Consider the following 20,655-nt stretch of genomic DNA (forward strand, 5'->3'; position numbering starts at 1 on the left):
AGGTCAGAAACTATTATAAAACACCAGGTAACATTTGCAAATCTAAGCAATGCATCAAATTTGATATGAATTTACATTACCTAATAATCTAAAAATATGCTGAGGAGAAACAAGTTAAAATTATTCCAGAAAAACATACAATAAAATAGGATGATCTTTTTCATGTATTGAATAATATGAGTAATTTTCAGAAAAAATATCACTTACAACATATAAAAATTAAAAGGTACAGAACTTGAACCAAACATGGCAAAGATAAACATATGCAGGATCTCATTCACATGGTTGACACGTCGCATAAAAGGAAAAAGAACTTCAGGAAGAAGGTCTTAGAAAGCTGGTCATAAACATGACACAGAACGCAGATTTCCGTGGCTACTCATTTGAGGAATTTGCATTACCTCATATATGTAAATTTTCTCCCTCACACTGAGATGTATATAACACATAATAAAAATAAATTTGATTCTACAATGATAATTTCAGAGATAGAAACAAATTTTAAGAATTAACATCAATTTCAAAAACTCAACACCACTTACACACTTGTATGGGAGAGGTATGGATTCATCAGGTACACTTAGGTTCCTACCGATGCAATCAATTCAGGGCCCTTGCGCTAACAAGCAACTTTACTACTTACTGATTATATTTTTTAAAAAATAAGGAACATTAAAAAGAAAAAATCATGTATTCAAACAAAATACACTTCCTAATAATAATTATTATTAATCCTAATAATTTGGGTCTTAGTTTTGAGACCAAAGTGCCTCGCATGAAATCTGCATGATTATGTTCTAGGACGAAGAACTGAAATTTTATTTACAAGCAGAATATCATCTCGTTTGAGACTCATTTATTTAAACCAGAATGACAATTCTAACTTAAGATTTTTAAATAAACATAGTCAACAAAATACTGTATCTCTTGCAGGGAGAGGGGTTGGTAACGCGAACCGTGATTTGAGCCATCACACAATATACTTAAAATGTGCGTTAAGAGAAGTTTGCTGGTGGCTGGGCAGTTAAGGACTTCACGCGCTGTGGCTCAGGTTTGCTTCCTGCCCAGGAAATGCGGAACGCCATGGACATGGCCAAGGCAACAATGGGTTACGAACTTGGCCTACATGTACTTCCTCGCATCTGAAACATAAAAGCGCCTCTTACGGAACATACAAGTACACACTGCAAATTCCACTAGGTAAATAAAAATGCAACCAGCCAAAAGGAACGCTTAAAGATACTTATAATCTAAACATGGTTTTATAGAAAAAGACAAAAGGTCAATAATATTACCAAGTTAGTAGAACACTCTGGACCTTTAACTATTTCATCGCCTAAATTCAAACTTTAATCATTAATATAATTCAGTAATGAAGGAAACAAAAGAAAATATTTTTCCTACCCTTGGAAGGTAGTGCTACAGATTTAAAAAATGACCAAATACAACATATAATGCATAAAACAAGAGTTGCAAGAAGGGAAACTATTTTTAAAATGTAAAGTCAGGTACTACGTCCTAAGTTACTAACCACACTCCAGCGGGAGCCTGCGTGCACACTTCACTTTACACGACTCTGGAGAAGAGTGTGTTCTCCCACCACAATCGTTTCCCAATTTTAAAGGCTGAGTAATGAAGGGTGCTGGAAAGGAAATCACGCTCTTAGTATGAAACGACTTTCAATTTATTTCATAATGGTTTATTTACTCTGAAATAAACCCAAGCTGAGCTGTACAACCTGAGGGCGGGCCTGGCTGTGTACTTGGAAGCAGTCCCCCTCCCCAGCTTCCATGAGTCTGTCTGGGAAGAATACTTAATTAACGATGAGCTCGAAACAGGATCATCAACGACTGCGGGATCCAGGAGTCGGGTATGTGGTCTTTACTATCTTATTCTTGAAAATAAGAAGGCTGACTTTAAAATCTGCTACACTCTCTCAAATTTCAGGAATATATTTTAATACACTATTAAATACTATAACCAAGAAATCTAAGTATCATACGACTTCCCAGGAAATTTCCTCTATTTTTCCAAGTAACACGTTCCTTTAAACTCTGACTAGTGCCGTTTCATGCTAAATATCAGAAAGTGTAAAGGTTTCACATGCTACTAATCACACTCTTTCACAAAACCTTTCCTTTCAATCACACATTATCTTTCTCTCCTTCAGACTCTCAGCTGTAATTATATACTCAACCCCAAATTATTCATAAGTATTAACCATCCACAAGGACATTTAGCAGGGATTTTATAGACCAAGTTACATAAATATACAACAATTATGTTTCTGAATAAAATGTGAAGGTATAATTTATTCTCTTTTTCGGGCTGAATCTGTGCCATGTGGAAGTTCCCAGGCTGGGGGGCAAAGCAGAGAAGGTGCAGCTGTCAGCCACGGCCACAGTCACAGCCCCGCCAGATCCTAAACCCACTGAGCAAGGCCAGGGATCAAACTCGCATCCTCATGGATATCAGGTGGATTTTTAATCCACTGAGTCACAAAAGGAACTCCAAAGGTATCATTTCAATTAGTTGTAGAGAAACAAGATCCAAAGTTTCTGTTGTTGATAATCTCTATTTCAATTAAATGAAGTAGACTGTAAATAGAAAAACCCCAAATTCAAGAAATAACAAATTGAGCTTTATGAAATACAATGACCAAAAGTTCTTTAACAAATGGATTTGTCACCACAAAGAAAATAAATACATTTATTTTCAAAACAAAAACAGAGAAATTAACAAAACATATTGCTAAAATAAAACAATTAGGAAAGTGACTATTCCTTTATTTTGTGCATACTAGTAATAGCATATATCACCTAAATTCTGGAGACTTTAAGGGTTTCAAATCATTACACAAAAAGAAACATAACACTGTGACGGTATAATAATAAAAGTGTATATTACCTTTTTATGGCAAGACTTATGACAAATTCACGCTTACTTAGAAAAGCTAATACTAGTCTTTATTTTCATATCTACCACTTTTAAACCAACGACATTCAAATATTTTCTGTGGTATACTAATTCACAAGAAAAAATACTGACGAAGCAAGTGAAAAGTTTAACTACACAAAAACACTACAAACTGAACTAGGAGGTGACAGACGCTGGGCTTGACTCTCAGTCACTCAGAAGCTGACTGCTCCCAGGTAAACTCGGTAAGAACTGGAACAAGGACTTTCTGGATGCAGGGAGAAAGCTGCGGAGAGCTCTGTTCGTGGAGCCAGTGAGCCGGACTCTAGAGTGTTCAGGAGCTTAGGGCATCTCTTTGTGCAATGCTTTCAAACGTTCTTGAATGAATCTTACAGAATTTCACAGCCTTGGCCACAGATAGCTTGATATTAACATCAAAGGATATAGTTTCTCGCAATCTTAATTCAGCTTTGAAGCAAAATACAATGCTAAAAATTATCTAAGGATCCTATGAATAAAAATATAGATGATGGGAAAGGTATATTTAAGTGCAATAGACATCACTTGAAAATTGTAACAGATGTTAAAACTCCCACAGCACATTTAATGGCATAAATTAAAAAGAATTTCCAGTCTCTGCCAACTAATACTCATGGAAAATGTGATGCAAATAGTCTCGATTATTTTACAATGTCCTTATCATGATTTCAAAGAATTGCCAAAAACAAACTACTGCAAATTTTAGAAAAGAATTCCATCCGTACTGTTGTGTCTAAAAAACAGAACATAAAACAGTAAGAACTTAGCTGATACAAACGCACAGATCTCGATCAGGCGTTACAGTCAACTGCTTTTATGCCAAGACTTAAAATAAATAACAAAATTTACTTCTTTCCAAAGTATGCCTTCCAGCAAAACCAGAAACCACACTAAGATGAAAGGTAGTATTTACATACTGCTCACTTTAGAAAAGCACATCACTCCATAAAAATGTTAAAAGCATAGATATTGTAACAAACTGAAATGTGCGAAGTAACTATGTTATAACAGGCAGTGCCTTGGACATGTGGTTTAGGTGAAATACGATTCATTAAATGTACTTTTAAATTAAACATGGCTAACATGCAAAGTTTTAAACAGAATGGGGACTCTGTTTTGGAATAAAAACTATAATGTAGTAAGATGTTTCCGCACACTACTGAAAACCAATCTTAGGAGTTCCTGTCGTGGCTCAAGGTAACAAACCCGGCTAGTGTCCATGAGGGTGCAGGTTTGATCTCTGGCCTTGCCCAGTGGGTTAAGGATCCGGCGTTGCTGTGGCTGTGGTGTAGGCCGGCAGCTGCAGCTCCAGATGCAACCCCTAGCCTGGGAACTTCCATATGCTGCAGGTGCGGGCCTAAAAAAAAAAAAAAAAAAAAAAAAAAGAAAGAAAGAAAGAAAATCAATCTTCAAAACATGCACGTGATAGCAGAGGGATCTAATCTGATTCCATGGACCCTAGCCTCTCAAGTTAACTCTGTTTTTTCAAATCGCCACTTGCACTGTACTCCTTAGAGACAAGCATGCCTGGCCTGAAAGAAGAGTCTTGCTAGAGACACTCCTGAGAGACAGGAGGACATTCATAACCCTGCCGGGTCACCACATCCCCAGCACTTCCAGATACCAACGTGCTAAATGAATGCCCACTTTCCTCTAAAGCACACAGCAAGTCCTCACTTAACACCCAACCTAACAATGACGACTGGTTTTACAGAAAATTTAAAGGGTAAGATGTAGACAGTGATATCAAATAAATGGTAGATAATATTAAAAATAGAAATTAAAAGCACAAGAGATTTATTTATTTGCCTTCAAACAGGTTTGGTTTCTTTCCCCCCCAAGATTCAAAAGATTTATTTGGGAAAATCATCACAGGACAAAGATACCCTTAATATTCCTCCTTGGAATACTTGGATATTGAGAATCTATATAAAATTGAGACAGCAGCTCTGATTGCACAGGACATCAATGGTGCATACAGACATCAATCCCGACACCCCCCACCCCCCCCCCCCAAGGTACCCTTCCTGCCTGGCCCGTGCGGACCACAATTTTCACTAAGCTTCCTCTTCAGGGCCATTTACACAAACTGAAAAAGAGAAAATTATTTTCATTTTTCAATGCCTGGGATTAGTTAAACCAACCAGAGTATTACTTTCACAGCAACGTTTAGTGAAGGTTATAAGAGAATACCACTAATGACATTTTTAAATTATCCAAGACGGTTTCTTTATTGAGATAAACTACACAGAACTCACAGTACTATGGCAAACTTCTATGTCGCTGAAGTCACAAACACATTTGAACATTCACAAGGGTGAGTATCATCATTACCATTCTAATCTACAAAGCTTATGAATAAAGAAAAATACAAAAACCTCAAGTTTTACAAAAAAAAAAAAACAAAAAACAAAAACAAAACAAAAAAAAAAAAAAAACAAACAACCCTTGATGTCTACATACAATAACAAGAAAACCATTCTTTAGGTCACAGGTAAAGCATTTCTTCTCCTCTAAGTGGGCAGGAAGGGCAAGAACGCTTAGTATCGACGGCGTTTATTGGGACCTTCAAAGCTGCCGCCTTGGCTTCCTCGACCAAAACCACCAGGACCACCACTCACAGGGCCTACGCCACTCATCGGAGCCTGGGGGGTCTCCGAACCTGTTCTACTGCCCATGGGTGATCCCATCTGAGATGGTGGTCCTTGCGGAAATCTATCATTGTGCTAAAACGCCACAGAGCAAGTGTGAAGTCCATTTGGAACACGCCAAATATAAGTGACAAGAAAAATTGGCACAATCCCAAGTGGTGGTGTCATGAAGTTCAGCAGAAAGTCCAGCAGAATCAGGATCACACATAGAAGGAAGAAAGGAGCAATTTCATTAGTTACTATGTTGAAAAAAAAAAAAGAAAAAAAAAAGCAGCATCTGAATGAAAAGTTACATACTGCTAATGCTATACCCCAATTCCATGAAAAAACCTGACTTCATGACGTGAAGGTCATCTTAAACCCATTTAGGTATTATTACACTGTTCCTGTTCCCCCCCCCCAATTCATACTGCATGTAACAAACATACTGGTTTGGTTTCTTTTAATCAAAGATAAAAACTTGGGAGCAGCATCACATTATTTGAAAAATTAAACATAAAATTTTCAATAGCAATGTTTAATAATAAAAAGCACTAGTATAAACACACAGCTGTAACTGCAGTATGAAAATTTTCTAGGTGTTTTTCTGGAAAAAATACTACAAATAGAGTTTTTTTAAAAACGACAATTCACATATACTACTGAGAGCAGAACTAAAGAGCTGAATTACGTATTTTGAAAAAAATCCAACAGTAGTATCTACTAGGCTCAATGGCTGAAGAGAACTTCCCATGTGCAGCAGTAAACCATCACTGTCAGAAAGAATAAGGGGATATTTAAATAAAGTCTACCATTTCTGCAGGAGGTGTAGACAACCAGGCCAGCTGCTTCCCTTCTGAGTTTCAGCTGATGACGACACGCTATGCGAAACTTATCGGAAAACTGACCCGTTCTGACTATAGCTCTCAGGCATTTCCTCTGAAAAAAGGCCTCCACTGAAGGGCACAGCCACACCCATGACTACACCTCAACACGGTACCTGTCAGGACGCTGCCTCTTTATCTCCCTGTGTAAACACTCATTGGAAACACTGTTACGAGCATATCCGCCTTGTCCAAATGCTTAAAAGACTTTAAATAATGTTTACAACAATAGAAAACTGCATCCATCAGTTCTAAGATGCATGCTCACTGCTCACATCCCTGAGATACGGAGGGTTTAGAGCTGAAGCAGGTTCACCTGGCAGTACCTGCTTTCTCAGCAGCAATGACACCTTCAGATTTGTAGTCATTTCAAGACTGAACTGTGCTTTCAATATATACAATTTCCCCTTTCTAAATGTCATTTAGAACAATTGTCAACAAAAACAAAATGAGAAAACATTTTAACCAATATAAAGTCTCATTTAAATAGTGAAAGACTTTAAGGGAAATGAAACAATGGTATTGGTCTTGCCACTGAAACTCAAATATAATATGAATTACAACTGAAAAACATTTTTATAACATTTAACCCACACAAAGATATCTTCACACTCTCAAACCAAGACACGAAACTGTCTACTTTAAATTTAGAACCAAATGCAATGAGAAAAGTCTATAGTAAGAAAGCAACAATGTAAGTTTAAAATATATTTTAAATCCTTACATGATTTAGTTAAGTTCCCTGAAATTGTAAGCGACCTTATTAAAAATGTTTACTGAAAACTGTGTTTTCACACACAGCGGAGTTTTGCACCCACTGGCACAGGAAAAACACGATCACAGAACGCTTGACCGTTACATGTCATGCTGAGAAGTGTACACAATTAAATCAAAACCACTGTAAAATGACTCTAATTAACCTCTGTTACATATGAACTCACGCCATGGATCATAATCCCAGCCATTGGGAAACTTAAAAACTGCCATTCATAAAGCAAGATCTAACTTCAGAAAATTACCTCTTCTTCACTGTATATTGATCTTTACTGAAAAAAACAAATGATGCCAAATTATGTTAAGTGTGAAGTTACCTTTGGGGCAGAAAGATATATTACTGAATATAATCACAATAACGTTGATGATACATTACCACTGCTCCATTATCTGGCATCATTGGAGTTCCCATATTTGCAGCTCCTTCTGGCCCCATGGCAGGACCAGGACCCATTGGCGGGCCAGGTATAGTTCCTCTGTTGTTCATATTCATACCCATCATTGGAGGAGGACCTTGGTTACCAGCAGGTGCTGGGCTAAACGCATCTACGCAAAACAATCTATACTTAGAGCTGTCCTAGCTTAGGTGAGTAAACATTAAAAATTTAACAGTACTTAAACAATCCACATAGCAAGACTATTATCACAATCATTTCACTTCCTTGAGAATGGACACTTAACTATCTCTTCTGTATAGAGTACTATATATTTGCTCAATAAATGTACAAAAACAAATGAGACAACTATCAATTATTTTAGCACATCTGAGACTGTAAAAACTTAAGAGTTCTCTTTTAAAGTACTCTGCTTTTCAACCAAATTCTTCCTTACAAGTGCTAACTACTCTCTACTAGTTTAAATTAACTGCTAAGGGTTAACACTTAGGAGACCACTTAATTTTCCTATAGTCATGACTGAAAATACTAGCATGGAAATTGTATTAAATTGAAGGGAGAAACTGCTTCCTCCAATAAATGTATACGGTTCACTGTAAGTAAATTCTTGACTTTTATATAGTTACTGAAACATCTCCCAAAATTATAAAAGAGGTATTCTTTTTTAACCTTATATAGCAAAATACAATCTAACCAAAAAAAAAAAAAAATTGAAATGACTCATCATGGCAAAACTTATTTCTAAAAGCAATTGCAATCAAATACAGAATAAATATTAATACAACCATCTAAACATTTCAACATGCTGAAATTGTGGAAATGAAAACAAGAGAACATTTCATTTTTTTTTTTTCACCAAAAGCTATCTGCCTGCCTCATGTTAACTGCAATATGGTTTAAGTTATGACACTATATTTATAATGACGTCAAATGGAAGATCTTTGGGTATTCTCTTTGAGCTTTTTTTGATTTTTAAACTACTCACACTCATTAAATATTTATAACCAAGACTGAGTCTACCTAAGCGTTTTCCTGCAGCATTTCCCTGCCTAGGTCAATTTTATGACACTCAGATCTCATTTCTCAGAAGCACACTGGAAGGGAGCTGACATTTTCACTCACCCCAGCTCTACGCCATGTCTGATGTAGCTCAACTCCACGTGGGGCTGAGTCCAGGGAGCAGCTGAGAGGAAGCTGGCTTGCACCCTGCAGGCCCTGGCCTCAAACCCAGCATCCCCACCACTTCTGCTTGAGGAAGTCACTCCCTAATTCCCCAATGTTCTTGATGATAAGCATCTACGAACATTCCTATCTCCCTAGGATAGAATAAATAACAAGTTCTACGAGACTTTCAGAACAGCTCCCACAGCAGAAATGAGGAAGGGTGGAGACAGGATCCAGGTTCTTAAGAATCTTAGCTCAACTTTCCCCCAAAAGTATAGATGGAGGCTTAGGGTTTTTTTTTCCTCGTTTTAATAAAACACAACTGTTGCATCTAACTTGAAAGATATGAATATAACAATGTATGTATGGGTATAATAAAATAAGTGAAAAATATTTAAAACTATCAATTTGAAAAAATGTATTTTTACTAAGATTAAACCTTCCACCCCATGGCTGTGCATTCGCTAAATTTGAAGACCCGAGAAATGTTAGAACTGGCTGATCCCCTGAGAAGCAGTTGTACAATCTATGTCCCATTTGATTTACATGGTACGACAGCAGAAAGCCTGCTGCCCGTGGCGTCCATGCACCCTAACGGATATGACGATTAGTACTTTCACAGCGACAGTCAACTGCATGAGGACGACTCAAAGCCCTAGGCATCCACAACTTCCACCAGAATAAAGGCTCACATCGAATAAAGGAAAAAGGAAAAAATTAAGGAGGATGTGTCAGGGGAGCTAAGTAAGAGCTCGAATGTAAACACGCCTCTGCCATAAATAAAATGCCACTGAAATTTTTAATTATCTGAAATTGCTCACTACAGAAGGAACCGAAAGCCATGTTCTCCTATTTCTTCTGACGAAGTTGCTCATCAAGTAGAAACAATGTGTTTATGGTCTCTGAAGCATGAGAAGTATTTCAAAATTGGCTCGAATGTTAATGACAATCTAATAGCTATAAATGGCATTTCAAACTCCCTACAATCCTTAACTTCACACCTAAAAGCCCTACAACCACCTAGAGTATATCACACAACACCACACACTTACGGTGACGGCGTAAATGCTGAGCCACTTGTACCTACGCACAGTCCACTGGGCCTCTTACCGGGGGACTCCTCAAGGACTCCTGGTCCTCTCTCTCCACAGATCCATTTGACTAACTTCTCAATGAAGTTCTCTGGGTTAAGGGCTATGTTCTGTAATTCCTCTGTGTACAGAGCTGCTCAGTAACTACTCCTTGGTGCTAAGAAACTGACCAAGTGAACAGCAACTGTGTTAAAGGATCTGAGGATCTGACAGGCATGAGGTGGGGCGGGTGACTGTGGAAAATGTCCCACCCCCACATTAGCTGCCTTCAGATTTCTTTTTTTCTTTCTTTTTTTTTTGTCATTTTGCCATTTCTTGGGCCGCTTCCGCAGCATATGGAGGTTCCCAGGCTATGGGTTGAATTAGAGCTGTAGCCGCCGGCCTACACCACAGCCACAGCTACGCGGGATCCGAGCCACGTCTGCAACCTACACCACAGCTCACGGCAATGCTGGATCCTCAACCCACTGAGCAAGGCCAGGGATCGAACCCGCAACCTCATGGTTCCTAGTCGGATTTGTTAACCACTGCGCCATGATGGGAACTCCTCAGATTTCTTATAACACAGACTGTGTACACATTCTAGGTACAGTATGGATTTCCTCAGTGGGAATACATGGTATGAAAATTGGGATGGTCGGGTAATATAATCTTTACAATATGCAAAAATGAATTAAGTAAATATTTTAACCTTAGCTTCTGTGGGACAATACAAAATTAATATATAATTATTTATCTAATTTTCAAACGTGTGACAGTTCAAATTTAATGAGACCTGTGAAAATACCATGCACTTATTTTTCACTTGGCTTATTTACTTGCTATTGCTGCCCTGACAACCTGTAAGTAATGAACACTAAAGATGCTAATACAGGCACTTCCTAAAACCTTCCCACCACCTCTAAAGATATGCATTAGCCTGAACATGTCACACACATTCGCTGACTGAACAAGTGACAGATGAGTCCCAACAGTGCATCTCTGCACACAACACTGCAGGCAAAGCAAGTTAGACATTCAGTAAAATGAAGATAAATAGCTTCAAAGTTACACAAAAACTTATCTTAAAATAGAAATTTATAAAATATTCTGTCTGAAAACACTGCAACTCAGAAACTTTCAAATTTCCTAGGTAAAAAAGCCAATTTGCATGAAATTTGACTTTTAAAATGCGACATAACTTTATTACACCATGCGATGACTCAAAGTTTCAGTTTATCAAAACCTGGTTACAGGTTTCTTTCATTAAAACTATTAAATCCACCTGTTAGACTTGAAAATATTCTTTGTAAGCATCTATTTTTAACATACTGGGGTCTTTTCCCCCTCAATTTAGTAAACACAAGAGATTTCAACATTTACAAACGTTGTTTCCAAATCTTAGTTTATAACTGATATGGAGATACCACAAAGAGCAAGTACAGTTCCCTGGAAAACGACAAGTTACAGAAGCCTTTGTTTCAAATCCCTACCTCCCATGTTTATTGCTCCACGGGGACCCATATCACCCATTCTCATTTCCTGTTCTCTCTGTAAGTAAACATAGTTGTCACAGTCAACCTATCGATCTTAGGACATTACACCTCCCATCTAAAATCAAAAAGAAAAGAATAAATTGGGACATCACGTTCCATCACAAATTAATTTCTAACATCATTTAATTAATAAGAACATGGAAAAGAAACTTCAGTATCCAAGAATAAAGAGCTTAGAAGTCTCAATTTATACTGCTAGATTATCAATGAGGCATATATAAGATTACAGAATATTTTAATTAATTACCTTATTTATTTATTTATTTATTTTTGTCTTTTTGCCTTTTCTAGGGCCGCTCCTGCGGCATATGGAAGTTCCCAGGCTAGGGGTCTAATTGCAGCTGTAGCCACCGGCCTACACCAGGGCCACAGCAACACGGGTACAGAATATTTTTTTTAATGCTCTTCTTCCAACCTATCATAGACACATGCCTAGATTCTAAGAGATGAAAACTCTAGTTAATAATAACCACCAGAACCAACTGTTTTTCCCTCCCAGGTCTCTAAAGTCTTAAAACAGAAATGACTGTTACCACTTTCATATTCAAATATATCACACATGAAACACAAACAGCTCTGGGCCACAAAGCTAAAAATAAGGTTATAGACAATTGTCATTTTTGAAATATTAATGTATCATTTTTGCATTTTTATTCAAATACTCAAGCATTATTTCACCCAGGACATACAGATGTACCGTAAAAGCCTCCACCACATGAAAGCAAATATTGAAAGCTTGACATAATATTGCTTCCTTTACTTCAACAAGGATTTTACTTGGAAACCTAAATAAAAGTGTTATTAGGCTGCCAGCAAGGTCTGAAACAAAATGCTCTCGAGGTTAACCATGACAAAGAAGGCCATACAAGTGAACAGAACATTTTAAGTTTCAATACAGGAACTACTTCCTAAAACTTAATTTACCACGAAAGTTACAGAGATTTAACTTAAATGAAACCTCTAGGTGAAATTAATCAAGATAAATTTGCACTATTACAGTGTTAAATGGAGCAATCATAAAAACAGACAAAAATAGCAATACCTAAATCTAAAGAAAGCACATACTTTCTACTTTAAAGGCAGTTTTATTAAAATGAGTTGATTTTAAAATACTGGTGAAAAGTACCTAGAAACCTAGAAATGAAAGAAATAAAAGACTATTATGGATTAATGTCACTAAGGCAAAACCACAACAAACTCAAAAGTTAATCCTTAACAAAGCTAAGGTACAAGAAAACACCATTTACAAAGCTCCATGAAGAAACGTTTTTTGTTATAGAGAAAATGCAAATACAAAATCTTTCTCAAAGCTACTTTAACTTTCCTAAAAATAAATGTCTCATCATAAAACACTAAATATTAATGGATATCATTATTGACCAGCAAAAACTTAGGACTATTTTATACACCTAACGATGAAATCATATAGATTTATAATTATAGGAAAACTACTCTTCTAGAATCACACTAAGCACTACTATCAATAATTCTGTCATTTCCTCTTCACTAGAAGCTACTGCTAAGTGTGGACTCTCAGAAAAAAGAAAACTGTCCTCATATTATTTATAGCAGGTAACTGTTAGCACATCATTTATAGCAGATAACTGTTGAGACCTACAGCACAGCCGCAGCAACTCTAGATCCTTAACCCACTGCTCCGAGCCAGGGATCAACCTGGCAACGCCACAGACATGTGCTGGAGGAGTAATGAACTACACCACAGTACGAACGCCTATGTTTTTACTTTTGATTTGCCTTAAAGATGACAGCCTAGGAATGCAACTTCAATCATGGCGTTTCCGACATGGCGCAGCAGAAACGAATCCGACTAGGAACCATGAGGTTGCAGGTTCGATCCCTGGCCTTGCTCAGTGGGTTGAGGATCCTGCGTTGCCGTGAGCTGTGGTGCAGGTGGAAGATGCAGCTCGGATCCTGCGTTACTGCGGCTGTGGTGTAGGCTGGCAGCAACAGCTCCGATTAAACCCCTAGCCTGGTAACTTCCATATGCCGCGAGTTCGGCCCTAATAAGACAAAAGACAAACAAACAAAAAAAACAAACAAAAAGAAACCAATCCCTATCAGAGGCTGATTATTACAGTCTCACTGTCTGAGACCTCAGTGTTCAAATCCCCCTTCTACACACCAACACCTTAGCTGGATGCCTACGATTGGTGGTACGAGAGAGAGCAAAACCTTTTCTACTATCTCTTTATAATTTCAGCTTTACTGTCACTTTCTGAAATAATACATAGCTTTATTATTCACAAAATTAAGTAGATATCAATTTATTCTACTATTCTATCTCCCTCTTTAAGAAAATTCTGTGGGAAGTATATTAACATACTGAAGAGATCAACAATGGCCAAGACATTCCCTTTTTGATGTTCTATTATAAACTACTTCCAGTTCTAAAATACTTTTCTTTAAACAAGATAATCAGAATGTCTTAAAATAATCCATCCTAATGCAGCAGACCACCAGGTTAAAATAACAATTCATGCTGTGTATTATAGCATATTCCATTAAACATGCATACACGCAATTTATTTTTTAATGCTGACATTTCCTTAAAGAAAATTGCTGAGTACTATTTTACAGTGTTATATACTTAAGATTAAGAGATAGTATAATTAGATGCCAGATCCCTTTAAAAAAATTTTAGGGAGTTCCCGTCGTGGCGCAGTGGTTAACGAATTCGACTAGGAACCATGAGGTTGTGGGTTCGGTCCCTGCCCTTGCTCAGTGGGTTAACGATCCGGCGTTGCCGTGAGCTGTGGTGTAGGTTGCAGACGCGGCTCGGATCCCGCGTTGCTGTGGCTCTGGCGTAGGCCGGTGGCTACAGCTCCGATTCAACCCCTAGCCTGGGAACCTCCATATGCCGCGGGAGCGGCCCAAGAAATAGCAACAACAACAACAACAACAAAAATTTTAGAATGAGCGAAAAAATTTCAGCTACTCAATCATGTCATGAAGTTAACTTCCTATAAATCTACTGCTACTTACTTCTAACAGGTAGAAAGCACCTGTGAAACTGGATTGTTATGATCATTATACAACTACAGATGTGATAAATTCATTTGAGTAATAAAAAAAAGTTTAAAAAAAATAAAGGGAGAGAGCAGCAACAATATGTATGAGTAGCAGTTATCAACAATTAAGACAGTCCGTGTCACTCTAAGACATCTCACTCTACCAACGGAGAACCACCTGAAGAAGGCGCCTCCACTTCAAAACCATTACACAAGGCCCTCACCGCTACAAACTCTTCTAGTGTACTTCAAGTTAGAACTTACACCTAAGATGTGATTTTTTACAAAACAAATTTTAAGGATACATAATTACTTTTATTAAAGAAATTAGTATGATGTTTGGAGGGTTTTCTTGTTTTGGCTGTACCCAAGGCAAATGGAATTGCTCAGGCCAGGGATCAGCTCAAAGACAGAGCTAAGGCTACACCGGATCCTTAACCAACTGTGCTGGGATGAGGATCAAACCCACACCTCAGCGCTGACCCATGCCACTGCACAGACAAACTGGGATCCTTAACCCTCGGCACCACAGTGGGAATGCCAAAATCACCGTGGTCTGACATGCAACAACTTACATGTAAACAAATCTCCAAAGACTGCACTGCAAGGAGTGCTGCCATGGCTCACTGGTAATGAACCCAACTAGTACTCACGAGGACACGGGCTTGATCCCTGGCCTTGCTCAGTGGGTCAAGGATCGGACGCTGCTGTGAGCTGTGGTGTAGGTCACAGGCGTGGCTCAGATCTGGAGCTGCTATGGCTGGGGCGCAGGCCTGCAGTTACAGCTTCAGTTCAACCCCTAGCCGGGGAACTTCTATATGCCACAAGTGTGGCCTAAAAAGCCAAAAAAAAAAAAAAAAAAAAAATCTGCATTGCAATATAAAGTCATAAAGTTATGACGAAAAGTGTTTTCATTCATTTTATATATCCTCAGAAACCCTATGAAGTAAAGTCCACTATTAGTTGTCACATGGAAAGATCATAAAACTGAGGCGCAGGGCTGCTCAGTAACTTACTCAGGGTCACACACATGGTAAGTAGCTGAGCTGACCTCAAAACTGTCAAAATCAGACTGCGTAAATTTCCTATTTCACAGGGCACTTTCATTTTTTAAGAATTCCCATAAGGGCGTTCCCATTGCGGCACAGCAGAAACGAATCCAACTAGGAACCATGAGGTTGTGGGACTGATCCCTGGCCTTGCTTAGTGGGTTAAGGATCCGGCGTCACCGTGAGCTCTGATGTAGGCTGGCAGCTGTCGCTTCAATCTGACCCCTAGTCTGGCAACCTCCGTATGCCACAGGTGTGGCCCTAAAAAGCAAAAAAAAAAAAAAAAAAAAGAATTCCAATAAGGACTAACAAAAGGAAAAGCTTCTCATGAATTCTTACCATATTATATTTATAAGGTATGCCCTCTGATAAAAGGATTATCCATAGGCATTCCCGAAATCTGGTCACTAAAATATAAATTCACAGTTGACCAAAAAAGAAAGTAAAGTATGACTGATTCTAGAACCACACATCATATCAGAGGGCTAGGAAGCTAACATAGTGTCCATCAGGATTCAGGTTCAATTCCAGGCCTTGCTCAGTCGGTTAAGTATCCAGCGTAGGTCAGAGATGCGGCTTGGATCCTGCGTTGCTGTGGCTGTGTAGACTGCAGCTGCAACTCTGATTAGATCCCTTGACCAGGAACTTCCATAAGCCACAAGTGTGGCCATAAAAAAAATAAAAGCAGGATCCCATTAGTACAGAAGTTCTCAAGGTGTGGTTCCTGCAGTGCTCAAAGTCCCCAAGATGCATCCAACACACGCACAAACTCAACACTACTTCAAGTCTCATGGTCACTGGAATGAGACACAGTTCTAACACTGGTCTATTTTGGGACCTTCACTCCAGGCATTCTCGGGGATGGTGCAAGAGCAACAGTGGGCGAGAATCCTGATATCTTAACCCAAATCAAGGCACTTACAGTCCATGTTTCCCAGCGACCACGGTGTTCTTTGCATTACGATACAATCACAGTTAGGCTATGTCTACCGTGATCACACAGCACCATCCTTCAGTACACATCTTTTTATCATTCTATGCAACAAAAGATAGACACACACATATATAAAAAATTACTTCCGTATGCTGAAGTCGAGTTGGTATTTCAAGAAAAGCCATGCCTGCAATTGGGTTATAAGCAGAATAAAACACTTTTTCCTGGAGCAAGTATTTACATTTAACAGACGAACCAAGTACTGACTTGTATTACAAGCAGATGAGATGAGTGGCTGATAGTAAGAAATGTGATTTCTTTTTAAATTTTGTTTTACAAACTACTTTAATATTTGGAAGACTTATTTGCATAACTCAATGGATCAGTATTTTTCTCTTTGGTACAAAACATTACAAACACATGCATGGGTAAAAGACCCATTCAAAGACCAAGGCAGACCAATGGACTCTAATGCAAATGAGCACTTTTAAGGAACGACTGCTTCTCAATTATCAAATAAGAATATTCACAATTATCTGGTAAAGTTAAAATATATATACTTGTCTCCATTTAATAATTACTTATCTGTGTGAAACCAGATTTTCTTCATGTACTTTTACCAAAAATACATTCTGCAGTATATGGAATGCAAAAGCAAATATGGGAAGCCAACCATTTTCTACAAACATCAAATAAATTCACAAAACAGTACACCACCACCACTCTTCCTGCTATACAAAGCTGAACATTAATTTGCAACACAATGTTAAAAAAAAGTCCAGTCTTCCTACTATAACCCATGTTCTTTTAAATCTCTTTTAATTTCTAATATGGTAAATTGAAATATAACCTAAACAAAAGCTCTTTGGAGGCTTCAATAACTTTTATTTATTATTATTTTAATCTTTTTAGTGCCACACTCATAGAATATGGAGGTTCCCAGACTAGGGGTCAAGTTGGAGCTGCAGCCGCCAGCCTACGCCACAGCCACAGCAATGCCAGATCCAAGCCATGTCTGTGACCTACACCACAGCTCATGGCAATGCTGGATCCTTAACCCACTGAGCTAGGCCAGGGATCGAACCTGCATCCGTTTCGTGACAAGTCAGATTCGTTTCTGTGACAAGCCACGATGAGAACTTGTTAATTTTTAGCAGCTTTAAAAAAGGACTGGAATCCAAAATGTTTGACAACCACTGTTTTCAAGTCCCAGTCACTACCTCTTCATGAAAATATAAAGCAGAAGAAAACTTGTACTAATGTACAAGTGTACCCCCAGATGAAGAACTTTTTTTTTATAGAGAATACTGACTTTTTCCCTTAATACTTAGGATAGCATCTCTGATTCTGAAGATAATTGAGGGTTGTTTTTTTTTTAAGGCAATCTAATTTACAGGAACTAAAAGATGCAAATATTAGACGAAAATAATGTATAACAGAATGCCTAAGGCTTAGGAAACAGTAAACTAAATAACGATGGACAATCTGACTAAACAATTTAACAGGAAATATTCTGCAATCGACGACAGTATTTTCACCAATCCAAATTCTTATCGGAGTCAACAGTTCAGCCGCAATCATTCTCCAATTCATCAAACGCTTTCGTGTATGTCTCTAAAGAAACTTTCATGGAATGTACAAGGACTACATATGCCACTTAGGTTCCACCTCTTTCCAAAGATAATGCTACAAATCCCAACATAAAATTACCTCTAGCATGTGGAAATCGATCTTTTCCTTCACTAAAAGGAACATTACTAGTTTATATAAAAGAATAAGAGACTATTAGATAGCTAGTCCGACTTTCACTGGAGTAGCTGCCATCGTGGCACAGGGAGTAAAGAATCCAACTGCAGCGCCCAGGGTGAACGCAGAGGTGAGGGTTCATACAGTGACAGTGCAGCCATAAAAAAACTTACACGTTCATCAGAGAAATTAAACAAAATTGTTAGCATTTAGAAATACTAAGTAACAAACTTATTTAGACAAATGCAACAAAAATAATGACATGAAATATTTTTTAAAATAGGTATAAAGAAAAAAATTACAAAAAAGGCCACTATGCCAACAAATTGCTCATTTAAAAAGTATCAGGTTATTAAAAAGTAATAAGCATCAAGAAAGTAATCTTCTAATAATCTAAAAAGGGAAGTAAGACATGTTCCTATGAACAGAGCTCAAATAATACAATGCAAACTTCGCAACATAACCCACAGAGAATGCATAGAAGACATTCTTAATTCAAGCAATAAACAAGAGTATTTTCCAAGACATACATGGCCATATGGATGGGGGGGAACGTTTTAAGTAACATGACATGATCTTTAAAACATACAACATAGTGTTTTTTCCCTTCAATCTGAAAACATGCACCCCCAATACCTGTACCAATGAGGACAGAGGAATGTTTCTCAGCTTTATGACCCCAAAAGTGAACTGTACATCATGTATCATTAGGGACCTGCAAGTTAAGATGAGATACCGCAACAAACCTATTGATTACAACACCCACAACCCTAAACAGTGACAACACTAAATGCTGGTAAGGATGTGAAGAAACAGGAATTTCCATTCATTGCTGTTGGAAAAGCAAAAAGGGAGGTCCACTTTGCAAGACAATTTAAGAGTTTCTTACAAAACTAAACATACATACTCTTTTTTTTACCCCCCTCCGGTTTTTTTGCCTTTTCTTGAGCCGCTCCCGCGGCTTATGGAGGTTCCCAGGCTAGGGGTCTATAATTGGAGCTATAGCCCCCGGCCTACGCCAGAGCCACAGCAACACGGGATCTGAGCCACGTCTGCAACCTACACCACAGCTCACGGCCAAGCCGGATCCTTGACCCACTGAGCAAGGCCAGGGACCGAACCCGCAACCTCATGGTTCCTAGTCGGATTTGTTAACCACTGCGCCACGACGAGAACTCCAAACTTATGTACTCTTACCATAGGCTCCAGCAGTCAATCATACACTTGCTGTTACCCAAAGGAGTTGAAAATGCATATCCCCACAAAAACCTCCACAAGGATACTGACAATAGCTTTCTTCACAAGTGCCAACTAAGACATCCTTCAGCAGGTGACAGACAGACTTGCTTATCGACAGCGTCCAGAAGAAAGGAGCGCTGAGCCATATAGAAAACATAACAGGAGGAATCGTACTAAGTGATTATTACTAAAAGCCAAAAGAGGCTCACACAGGATGGCTCCAACTGGAGACAAGAAAAGAATCGGTGACCGCCCGGGATGGCAACAAGGGGCGGAAGGTGGAGCGTTCAGGACTCTCACATAGGATTCCCGGGCTGGGAGGCCACGGAATGTAAACTATGAACACGTGATCAAGAGAGCGTGTCAGTGCAAGTTCACCCACAAGAACAAAGCGACCCTCCGTGCTGCAGGGATCTAAGGGCAGGGAGTCCACGTGTACGTGGGTAAAGGACGAACGTGGGAAATCTGTGTACCGCCCACTCAACTGTGCTATGAACCCCAAACTACTCTAAATACAGTTTCTTTTTGAACAATAAATTGCATCTTACCATAAGTTTTAGTAATGAAATAATAACCATTTGCTACTTATTAAAGGAACCGTAAATACACACAGGGGGACTTATTCTTAGCTTTCTACATTCATGAACCGTTGTGGCGCAGTGGAAACGAATCTGACTAGCATCCATGAGACGCAGGTTTGATCCCAGGCCTTGCTCAGTGGGTTAAGGATCCGGCATTGCCGAGAGCTGTGGTGTAGGTTGCAGACTCGGCTTGGATCTGGCGTGGCTGTGGCTGTGGCTGGCTGCCACAGCTCTGATTCCACCCCTAGCCTGGGAACCTCCATATGCCGGAGATGCAGCCCTCCAAAGACAAAAAAACAAAGAACAAAAAAACCTAAATGCAAGTGCCTCATAAACTACAATTCCACTCAATTTTTTTTTCTTTTTTGGCCACACCTGTGGCATACGGAAGCTCCTAGGTCAGAAACTGAATCTGAACTGGAGCTGGGACCTACAGCACAGCTGTAGTAACACCAGCCAGATTCATAAGCCACTGCTGGGATTGAATCAGCCTCCACAAAGATAAGCTGGATCATTAACCCTAATGCACCACAGCAGGAACTTGCCAAAGTGAATTTTTAAAGCCTGATTCAGGCAACTTTGTAAAACAGACTGTTTTGAGGTCACTGTCAAATTCAACTGCTTGTGTAGCAAAATCAATTGCTACTTT

At 38.7% G+C, this 20,655-nt stretch overlaps 1 protein-coding gene across 6 annotated transcripts in view; it reads right to left on the reverse strand.

The window, feature by feature from the left end:
- Positions 1-20,655, reverse strand: part of PSPC1 (paraspeckle component 1) — a 95,081-nt gene that overhangs the window by 24,866 nt on the left and 49,560 nt on the right. Inside the window, exons 7-9 of one of the 6 annotated variants that reach the window (XM_021065418.1) lie at positions 11,366-11,423; positions 7,620-7,789; positions 5,155-5,681 (exon numbers count right to left, since the gene is read on the reverse strand). The exons of the other annotated variants lie outside the window; for them this stretch is intronic. Coding sequence (XP_020921077.1) covers positions 5,496-5,681; positions 7,620-7,789; positions 11,366-11,423 — 414 coding nt within the window. The 3' untranslated portion in view covers positions 5,155-5,495. Of the gene's footprint in view, positions 1-5,154; positions 5,682-7,619; positions 7,790-11,365; positions 11,424-20,655 lie in introns of those variants that run through there. 6 annotated transcript variants of the gene reach the window in all.

This window comes from Sus scrofa, chromosome 11 (assembly GCF_000003025.6).
Source record: "Sus scrofa isolate TJ Tabasco breed Duroc chromosome 11, Sscrofa11.1, whole genome shotgun sequence".
Lineage (NCBI taxonomy): Eukaryota > Metazoa > Chordata > Mammalia > Artiodactyla > Suidae > Sus > Sus scrofa.